At 40.1% G+C, this 11495-nt stretch overlaps 1 protein-coding gene across 1 annotated transcript in view; it reads right to left on the bottom strand.

Moving 5' to 3' along the window:
* Positions 1 to 8571: 8571 nt before the first annotated feature.
* The window catches only part of rasal2 (RAS protein activator like 2), an 85484-nt gene continuing 82560 nt past the window's right edge, over positions 8572 to 11495 (bottom strand). The window contains exon 17 of the mRNA XM_053329478.1: positions 8572 to 8891. Within this exon, the coding sequence (XP_053185453.1) occupies positions 8724 to 8891 (168 nt within the window). The 3' untranslated portion in view covers positions 8572 to 8723. The remainder of the gene's footprint in view (positions 8892 to 11495) is intronic.

Raw genomic sequence — 11495 nt, 5'->3', positions numbered from 1 at the left:
CCGAGGCCTGTCTTGAAGAAAAACACCATGTTAGCAGCTTTAGTGGAGCAGCTGAAGAAGACTGGACTCCAAGCTGCTCCTGCTGATCACTGCTATGCTGGACCTGAAGATGTGGCCTGTGATGTCTGCACTGGGAGGAAGAGGAAAGCCTTCAAGTCCTGTCTGACCTGTCTGGCCTCTTACTGTGAGAATCACCTCCAGCCTCATTTTGATGCACCTCCATTAAAGAAACACAAGCTGGTGGAGCCCTTGGAGAAGCTCCAGGAGAACATCTGCTCTCGTCATGATGAGGTGATGAAGATGTTCTGTCGTACTGATCAGCAGATTATCTGTTATCTCTGCTCTGTGGAGGATCATAAAGGCCACAACACAGTCTCAGCTGCAGCAGAAAGGATTAATAGACAGGAACACCTGGAGGATTGTCTACAAAACATCCACGAGAGAGTTTCTGACAAAATGAAAGAGGTTAAGCTGCTTCGACAGGAGTTGGAGGCCATCAATCTCTGTTGTGATATAGCAGTGGAGGACAGTGAGAAGGTCTCCACTGAGCTGATCCGTCTCGTCCAGAAAAAGAGCTCTGATGTGAAGCAGCAGATCAGATCCCAGCAGGAAACTAAAGTGAGTGGAGTCAAAGAGCTTCAGCAGAAGCTGCAGCAGGAGATCACTGAGCTGAAGAACGAACATGCTGAACTGATGAAGGTCTTATTTGCAGAGGGTCACATCCACTTTCTACACAACTACCCCTTACCGTCACAACTCAGTGAACCTATAATCATTATCAATGTTGGTCCTCAGAGATACTTTCAGGTAATGACAGCAGCAGTGTCTGAGCACAGAGTTAAACTCCAGGACATCCTGAAGGACGGATGGACAAACATCTCACTGACTGAAGTGGACGTTCTGCTGCCACCACCAGAGCCCAAGACCAGAGCTGAGTTCTTGAAATATTCACGTAAAATCACTCTGGATCCAAACACAGCAAACTCACATCTGTTATTATCTGAGGGGAACAGAAAAGCAGAACATACAAGTCAACCACAGCCGTACCCTCGTCACCCAGACAGATTTGATTCATTTAGTCAGGTACTGAGCAAAGAGAGTCTGACTGGACGTTGTTACTGGGAGGTGGAGTGGAGCGGGAGATCGGTTAGTGTGGCTGTCGCATACAAAAATGAAAGAAGTAGATTTGCATTGAGTGACAAAAGCTGGGTTTGCTGCTTTAGAGATGACAGGCCTCCTACATTTGAGTTCAACGATAGCTCAACTGAACTCTCAGGTCCTCGTTCCTCCAGGATCGGAGTGTACCTGGATCACAGAGCAGGTATTCTGTCCTTCTACAGCGTCTCTGAAACCATGACGCTCCTCCACAGAGTCCACACTGTGTTCACTCAGCCTCTCCATGCTGGACTTTTCATTTGTCATGAAGGAGACACAGCTGTGTTGTGTAAACTCAAATAGACAGAAATCACATCAGACGTTCATGTGTCAGATACTGTGTTGTGAGCTTGTTCCTGTGGTGTTCTTTGTTCTAAAATGTTAGTTTCATGTCTATTTTTCTTCCACTTTAGTGTTTTAAACAGATAAAAAGGCACCACAGATATTTTGTTCTCGCTGTTTTGTAAGTTCATATAGAAATGTCCACTCAAACTGTAATTTTGACACAAACAATCAATAAGGAGATCATATATTTTATATATTTCATATACTCTTTTTTTCTTGGTCACAGTTGAAATTATGGGCCTGTTCATTATAGACATTATTGTAATAGTATTTGTATGGTTGCTGAGGGATGATCGTTTTGTGAACATTTGAATAAGGTTTTTATTTATTACCTATTGATGATCATTTGTTCCTGACAAAAAAACCCTCATAGATGTGATATGTTTCTGCCATGTGAAAAGTTTCTAATACAGCATCATAATACCTGATATATTTTTTTGTTTTATTCAGACTCAAGTGCTACAAAAACATATTCAACAGAATGTTATGTGACATATATAAAAACCCTGAAGATACAATTTATTTGAGTCTCAAAGTTAAAAAAAAAAATCTATTATTTGCAAGTTAAAAAAGTTTGGTTTTGGATCGCATAAGTATCTGAGTGAAGTGGACGTTCTGCTGCCACCACCAGACAGAAATCACATCAGACATTCATGTGTCAACTTGTTCCTGTGGTGTTCTTTGTTCTAAAATGTTAGTTTCATGACTGTTTTTCTTTCACTTTAGTGTTTTAAACAGAAAAAAAGGCACCACAGATATTTTGTTCTCACCACTTTTTAATTTAATAAAGAAATGTTCAATCAAACTGTATAAAGTTCTTGTACTGACATTCTGGGTTAATTGTTTTTTCTTGGTCACAGATGAAAATATGAGCCTGTTCAATTCATTATTTGCAAGTTTAAAAAGTTTGGTTATGGATTGCACCCGTATCTGAGGGGAACTTTAGTCTTTCTTAAATATTGTTCAGAAGTTTGAGTGCAATTGAAAGTTTCAGTCCAGATTTGATCTGTAGCAGTCACCTATTCTTCAGACTTGCTATTATTTCCTGGTTCTGAATTTGTGTAGCTGAATGTTGAAATCCCTCTGAGTTGATTGAGGGATTATTCAGATCACCTGTTGTCAATCAATCAATCAATCTTTATTTGTATAGCGCCAGAGCTGACTTCTTGAAATATTCATGTAAAATCATTCTGGATCCAAACACAGCAAACTCACATCTGTTATTATCTGAGGGGAACAGAAAAGCAGAACGTACAAGTCAACCACAGCCGTACCCTCGTCACCCAGACAGATTTGATTCATTTAGTCAGGTACTGAGCAAAGAGAGTCTGACTGGACGTTGTTACTGGGAGGTGGAGTGGAGCGGGAGATCGGTTAGTGTGGCTGTCGCATACAAGGATATAGTCAAAGATGAAAAAGAGTTTCGAAATGGATTTGCATTGAGTGACAAAAGCTGGGTTTGCTGCTTTGGAGATGACAGGCCTCCTACATTTCTGACATTGTAGATGGGGGACAGGTGGTGTCGTAGACCCCCTCTTCTGTTTAGGGATGGTTTTCCACTTTCACATAGATGGCTTCTTTTACTCCTCTTTCAAACCATCCGTCCTCCCTGTCCATGATCTTTACATTGCTGTCTTCGAAGTAGTGTGTCTTTTTCCTTTTGGTGTGAATAGACAGCAGAAACTGGACGGAAGGAGTTGGCCCTTCTGTGTTGGGTCATACATTTGTTTAAAGGTTTGGTTTCAGCACCTGTGAAAGTGTTTGGATGTGTGTACCCCTCACCCTGCTTTCCATTAACCTAACCTGACCTTAACCACAGTATTGTTACATTATAAAACATTGTTATGTTGCCCTGCCAACTACTGCCATGGGAGTACCAGATTGGAAAGTGTTCCTATGTGTTGTCCTGCAGTGCACATGGTCAAACGACTTTCACCCTATGTTCCCCACTTTAATAGTGTTAACACACATTAACCCTCAAATCGTGTTTGGGTCACATTTTGTTTGGAAAAGGTGTATTTAAACACGACTTACTGAAATACTTCCTTAAGGTAAAACAGTGATCCTTTCTTCTAAGAGAAGGTCAAAGGTCAGGACCCACTCAGGCTGCTCTGAAGACAACCAGTCTTTAATTTAATGCAACTAAATGAATCAATACAATAAACATCACAGTTACTTTGTACATCTAAGATCTGTAAATGTCACAGTAACAGATTTCCCCACATTGCTGAAATTATAGTGGAGCTGTTTCGCCCCCTAGTGGCAGCAGAATATATGACAACTTTACACTGAATATGTGAACTATGAGACCTTTTTAAACCAATGTTTTAGTGACTGGATGTCGGGACAACGTTGATCAAAGTGAGTATACAGTAGTATAGATTGTTGGTGGAGCTTTTGCTTTGGTTTGTTTTTGCTTCTCTCTCCTGTGAAACCATTTGAGGCTGTAATAGTTTTAAAAGACGCTGTATGACGTTTTTATTCTTGCTAGTAACAATCAGAGACGGTTTTTGTATTCATATGAAGACGGGATATTTGAACAGTTTTACAACAACCACATTCAAATAGAATTGCTACTTTTACTGTAATCTACTTTTAGCTCATAATAGCTGAAGCTAAAAGACTGTTAAACTTGTTCTTCCCCTTTAAAAAATGACCCCTCTCGCTGGAGCCCCTCCCTCTTCTTCCCGCTCTGAAACACAACCAGCTCCACTCGATGCAGATATTTCCTTGTTCCCTCCCCTTCACGGACCGTCAGTGTGAAATGGGTTTGACCAACACGTGGTAATGTCCGAGCTGACGAGCCTCAATCAGTGAAGATCAACACGTGAAAAGGAGCAAAAGGGATGAAAAGTTTGTTCTCAGACTTTTTTCTGTGCAGAAAAAGTGAAACTCACAGATTCACTGCCACGAGGAGAGATGGAGCAGATAGGAGATAAGGTGTACAGAGAGACATTTACTTGTACAATCTGCCTGGATCTACTGAAGGACCCGGTGACTATTCCTTGTGTACATACCTACTGTATGAACTGTATTAAATCACACTGGGATGAAGAAGATCAGAGGAAGATCTACAGCTGCCCTCAGTGCAGACAGACCTTCGGACGTAGGCCTGTCCTGAAGAAAAACACCATGTTAGAAGCTTTAATGGAGCACATGAAGAAAAACACCATGTTAGAAGCTTTAATGGAGCACATGAAGAAAAACACCATGTTAGCAAATTTAAAGGAGCTGTGGAAGAAGATTGGATTACAACCTGCTCCTGCTGATCACTGCTATGCTGGACCTGAAGATGTGGCCTGTGATGTCTGCACTGGGAGGAAGAGGAAAGCCTTCAAGTCCTGTCTGACCTGTCTGGCCTCTTACTGTGAGAATCACCTCCAGCCTCATTATGATGCACCTCCACTTAAGAGACACAAGCTGGTGGAGCCCTCAGAGAAGTTCCAGGAGAACATCTGCTCTCGTCATGATGAGGTGATGAAGATGTTCTGTCGTACTGATCAACAGATTATCTGTTATCTCTGCTCTGTGGATGATCATAAAGGCCACAACACAGTCTCAGCTGCAGCAGAAAGGATTAAGAGACAGAAACACCTGGAGGATTGTCTACAAAACATCCATGAGAGAGTCCAAGACAAAATGAAAGAGTTGAAGCTGCTTCAACAGGAGTTGGAGGCCATCAATCTCTGTTGTGATATAGCAGTGGAGGACAGTGAGAAGGTCTCCACTGAGCTGATCCGTCTCGTCCAGAAAAGAAGCTCTGATGTGAATCTGCAGATCAGATCCCAGCAGCAAACTGAAGTGAGTCGAGTCAAAAAGCCTGAGGAGAAGCTGCAGCAGGAGATCACTGAGCTGAAGAACGAACATGCTGAACTTCTGAAGCTCTTATACACAGAGGATCACAACCACTTTCTACACAACTACCCCTTACCGTCACAACTCAGTGAACCTATAATCATTATCTATTTTGGTCCTCAGAGATACTTTCAGGTAATGACAGCAGCAGTGTCTGAGCACAGAGTTAAACTTAAGGACATCCTGAAGGACGGATGGACAAACATCTCACTGACTGAAGTGGACGTTCTGCTGCCACCACCAGAGCCCAAGACCAGAGCTGAGTTCTTGAAATATTCATGTAAAATCATTCTGGATCCAAACACAGCAAACTCACATCTGTTATTATCTGAGGGGAACAGAAAAGCAGAACGTACAAGTCAACCACAGCCGTACCCTCGTCACCCAGACAGATTTGATTCATTTAGTCAGGTACTGAGCAAAGAGAGTCTGACTGGACGTTGTTACTGGGAGGTGGAGTGGAGCGGGAGATCGGTTAGTGTGGCTGTCGCATACAAGGATATAGTCAAAGATGAAAAAGAGTTTCGAAATGGATTTGCATTGAGTGACAAAAGCTGGGTTTGCTGCTTTGGAGATGACAGGCCTCCTACATTTGTGTTCAACTATAGCTCAACTGAACTCTCAGGTCCTCGTTCCTCCAGGATCGGAGTGTACCTGGATCACAGAGCAGGTATTCTGTCCTTCTACAGCGTCTCTGAAACCATGACTCTCCTCCACAGAGTCCACACTGTGTTCACTCAGCCTCTCCATGCTGGACTTTTCATTTGTCATGAAGGAGACGCAGCTGTGTTGTGTGAACTCAAATAGACAGAAATCACATCAGACGTTCATGTGTCAGATACTGTGTTGTGAGCTTGTTCCTGTGGTGTTCTTTGTTCTAAAATGTTAGTTTCATGTCTATTTTTCTTCCACTTTAGTGTTTTAAACAGATAAAAGGAACCACAGATATTTTGTTTTCACTACATTTATAATTCAGTAAAGAAATGTTCTTGTACATAGCTCTGCGTTAAGCTAAGGGACCATGTACAACATGATGTAATTGAACAGATTTGACTGATTATTGTTGAAAAACATCTAAAAGCTTCAGTTTGTGTTCACAAAAGTATTTTATGACTTCATCTCAGGATTTCATTCAAAGTCTGTGGACGACAATAGTTAATTTGTTCATTTAGTTAAAATAAAACAGGTTAAACAAAATTAATTTGATTGAATTTGAGTCCAAATATTACAGTAGATGTGTTGTTGTGAATTTGAGTTTATTTCATGTATTTCTCACCATTTTTAATCAATAAATAAACTGACCGTGTATATGATGTAATTGAATAGATTTTACTGATTGCTTATTGTTGAAAACATCTTAAAGCTTCAGCTTGTGTTCACAAGTCCAAAGTATTTTCTTGTCTTCATCTCAGGATCTCATTCAAAGCCTGATGACAATAACAGTTAATTTGTGCATTTTAGTTAAAATAAAACAGGTTAAACAGGATTAATTTGATTGAGTTTGACTGTAAAGGAGTTTCACTGAGTCCACACATTAAACAGTAAATGTGTTGTTGTGAATTTGAGTTTGTTTCATTTATTATTCGCCATATATTGAAGGTTAAAGTCGAAAATGACGCCGCCATTTTTGTCCATTGTTTACATTTTCCCGGGCCTTTCTGACGTGCTCGTGAGTCGTGACGTGCTTAGCGGTTAGCAATGGCGTCCCTCTCCTTCCTCTCTGTTTCTCGGTGTGTGTTCATGTATTCCTCCTCCTCCTCCTTCAGTGATAATAGTACAGATAATAAAGATAGTTTTAGAGGAGAGGCTTAGTGAATTGAAAGCGCATATTTTAACCAGGGTAAATCAGTTATTAGCTACTGTAGTTAGCCCGCAGTAGCTACCGAGCAGCCGGTGTTTCGGTATAATTGGTAACCGTGTTAAATGGTGACTCTCACATTACAAGCTCTTAGGAGAGGTGAATGAGTCTCCTGAATACATTTTAACTCCTATAAATAGTTAGTGTAACTTATATATTAAACACAGATTGAAAGTATGTATGTAAAAAAAAAAAATGAAACCTACAATTAAATGTGAGAAAGTCACCAAATGACATGGTCACTAGATAAATCATAACACCGGGCCCCAGTACCGAGTCGTTCGCTGCCGGTGTTTCGGTTCAACTGGTAACCGTGTTATTTGGTGACTCTCGCATTAGATTCGTTATGAGAAGTGAATGATTCATCTAAATACAATTGAACTTTACATAAATAGTTAGTGTAACTTATATATCAAACACAGATGAGTATGAATTCAAAAAAGGATAAAACTATAATAAAATGTGTTAAAGTCACCAGTTACACCGTAACACCGGCAGACATTTTTTTTTTTTTTTTTTTAAATTAACATGACATTGTGTGATAGGAGCTGGTTTTTCTCTATAACAGTAAGTGAGGTATGTGTCAAACGATATATTTATGACCATATTAAGTTGTTTCTTTAAAAACCTTAATTTCAGTAACACTTATTTTAAGGATATTTTACTTTCATATCAATTTCCAGGAACTTTTTTTCTGTCAGTTACAGAAGTCTCAATTTCTTAAGATTGTTTTGCATTAATAACCTAAATATCACGCACTGGCCCTAACAAAATATACTAATGTGACACCTGTCCGTCTTTTTAATTACATTATTTTGCATTAAATTTCCTCCTAAAGTCTCCTAAAATAAAGCTTAGTGACAGCTACTCAGAGCGATTATTATAATAACTGATGAATAAATACATGAGAATCATTTCAGTGTTGCATCTGGATAAAGTTTATTAACAGAACTCAAACATATCCGACTTATCGGCAGCTTTTATTCTCACGTGTGACAGCAGACTGTTCAGTAGATCAGCAACAGGAAGTGGAGGAATAAATTAAAACTCCAAAATAAAAATAAACGACAAACGAACTCATCAGGTAAAAACTGCTCCACTCTAAAAAACAACAAGAAAACAAACAAGAACAAAAAACCAAAAAGAGCAAAAAGCAGAAAATTCAAATAAAAACCTTAAAAAAGTCGGTTAGAAAAAACTGAGTGCGCTCCGATCAGTTTTTGGTTTGTTTCTTCCTCTCTGTGCTTCTGTGACGCTGCACACACACATACGCACACGCACACACACACACACACACACACACACACACACACACACACACACACACACACACACACACACACATACCCACACACATACACACACACACACACACACACTCTCTCTCTGTACACTGAACAGATCCTTCAGTATTTACACTCTTATTTATAGACTCTTGAAGGTGCGATGGGGGGTGGGGGGTGGAGGCAGGTAAACGATAAGCCCCGCCCCCTTCCCCCTCGCCGGCCAATCAGCAGCTGCTGTTCTTGAACTCTCCGTTCTCAGTGATGGACAGCTTGGTTGGGTTGCTAGGCGACAGGCCGTTGCGGAGGTTCGGCGTGCTGTAACGCTCCTTCACCTGCGTCAGCGCCACCATCAGGCGGGAGTTGGCCGCGTCCAGAGAGTCGATCCGCTTCTCCTGATTGGATAAAGAGAAAGAAGGGGGGCGGGGCATGGTGTTAGATTGACAGGTGTGAGAAGGAAACGAGGGGTCGGGTTAAAACGACGTCACAGCGTGTCTGCAACGTGATGGAGGAGAAATCCCTTAAAACACCACGTTTCCCCTTAATGTCAGACTCATTAATATTATCTTTAATTCATCTGCAGATTTAAGGATTCATAAATTAATTAATGGTTAGTTTTGGATTCATTTCACAATTAAAAGGGTTTTTTTTTTTTTTTTTTTTTTTTTAGAGGTAAAAACTTTGAAGGTTTGAGAAAGTTTTAAGGTATAAATTAAGGGTTTTTAAAGGTTAAGGGTTTTTTCTTCTGCTCTGGACAAAAAACTAAAAGGTTAATTTTTCTTCTCAATGAGTCAATGCTCAGTTTAAGTTATATTTAATATATTATTTAAATCTTTTATATTGTCAACATGTCTGGTTTTGATCTTTATGAATGTACTCCTAAATTTAATCAATAAACTTTTGACACTTTTAACTCCAGTTCACTTCAGACACTGACTGATAATCATTTCTTTAAGGTCTGAATATATTAATCTGGTCATTAAAAAAGAGACAAATCCCTTAAAAGAGCCTTAAATAAGCCTTAAAACACCACAAACTACAGCACAGCACTTAACTTCTCCCTTAATGTCAGAGAATAATATTAATATTATTTTTAATTAAACTGCAGATTTAAGGGTGAATAATAAGAATAAGTGTAAAAGCAAAATCTCCTTAAAAATGTACTAAATAAGATTTAATTAAAGTAGTTTCTAAAGTTAGATTTAAATGACAGCTCTGAAATATTTCGAGCTGAAACTTAAAGATATTTATAATAGTATTGAGATGTTTAGCAGGTTTAACTGGACTATGTTAATGTTTTATATATTAAAGGGATATTATTATTATTATTATTATTATTATTTCCAGGATTTAAACATTAAATGAACATGAAAAGTTCAGGATGAGGTTTTAAGGGATTTTTCCACCTTAAAAAAACCCTTAAACCTGATGAAGGAGGTTTTTCTGTCTCAGAGTCAGATGAAGTCGTTGTGAGGCGTTTTTTACCCGACGACACAAACACTGAAAAACGTTCACAGGAAGTTTTTGAGGCAGCAGCCAAAAAAATAAATTCAAATAAAATAAAATAAAAATAAACTAAAATAAAATTAACAGCCCGAAAATAAAAAAGTGAGACTGAAGCTCAGCGTCATCGTCTCCTCTGACGGTCTGCTCATAAACCTCAAACTGGACCGAGAGTGAACTGGAAGCTCTGGTGGGGGGGGGGTGGGGGGTGGGAAGGAGGGGGGTGAGGGACAGGGATGTGGGAGGGGGGGGGCAGCCAAACAGAAATAAAACCAGCTCAGAGTGCGACACACCAACACACCATCATCTGTGTCTGGGTCAGTGAGGCGGTGTAACCGAGTGTCAAATGGTGTAACTGGAATTTGTAATCTCGTTATATGTTTAATATAATGACAAAGTGAGGTTGTGGACAGGCGTCGTCTTGGCCATAGTGGAGTTTGGAGTGTGACTGTTGGAGGTTGTGGACAGGTGTGGTCTTGGCCATAGTGGAGTTTGGAGTGTGACTGTTTGAGGTTGTGGACAGGTGTCTTTCATACTGATAACGAGTTCAAACAGGTTCCTTTAATACAGGTAACGAGTGGAGGACAGAGGAGCCTCTTAAAGAACCAGTTACAGGTCTGTGAGAGCCAGAACACTTGCTTGTTTGTAGGCGACCAAATACTTATTTTACCAATTAATTCATTAAAAATCCTACAATGTGATTTCCTGGATTCTTTCCCCCCATTCTGTCTCTCATAGTTGAAGTTAGGCATGGGCCGGTATGAGATTCTGACGGTGTGATAACCTTAGGTAAAAATATCACGGTTTCACGGTATTATGATTACGACTATAAAATGCGATAGGATGGATTTTTTTCCCCCATTGAACAGTCTTTTATTTTTAGTAAATATGTATTTAAAATAAATAATAATAAAAAGTAAGTGCAGTCCTTTAACTGAGGCTAAACCTGCAACTCAAGTCACGACATAAATGAATTATTTTTATTATTAACCCTAACCCCCTAATCCTAACAACACAAAATGCAAATAAATGCAATCACTGAACCTGTGGCTCAAGATCAGAACATCAATAATTGAAAAGAAGTAAAAACACTTCTAAGATAAATATAAATAAATAAATGCAGCAGGAGCTTAAAACTGAATCTCAACAGTTTTTGGAGACTTGCTCACGATCATATAGGATGTATTTCCTCCTCACGTTGCTACTGTCCGTTACCTTCTTCCTCCGAGCCGCGGCCGTCTGTCTTTTTACGGTAGCCTTATAAGTATAAATACAGCCGACTTGGTCCTTTTAGACGGGGGGAAAGTTCGGGGGGCTCCTTCAGCCATCATACAGCCTGCAGAGCTACCTGCTTGTAACAGCAACCGGAGTACGGGAGGGGCGGAAGGAATACGGGAGGGGCTGGAGGAGTACGGGAGGGGCGGGAGGAGCGCAGGAGGAGTACGGGAGGAGTACGGGAGGGGTTGGACTTCACGCTGCAACAGCCTGCAGAGCTA

Source organism: Scomber japonicus, chromosome 12, assembly GCF_027409825.1.
Source record: "Scomber japonicus isolate fScoJap1 chromosome 12, fScoJap1.pri, whole genome shotgun sequence".
Lineage (NCBI taxonomy): Eukaryota > Metazoa > Chordata > Actinopteri > Scombriformes > Scombridae > Scomber > Scomber japonicus.
This window is presented reverse-complemented; position numbering and strand designations above follow the sequence as displayed.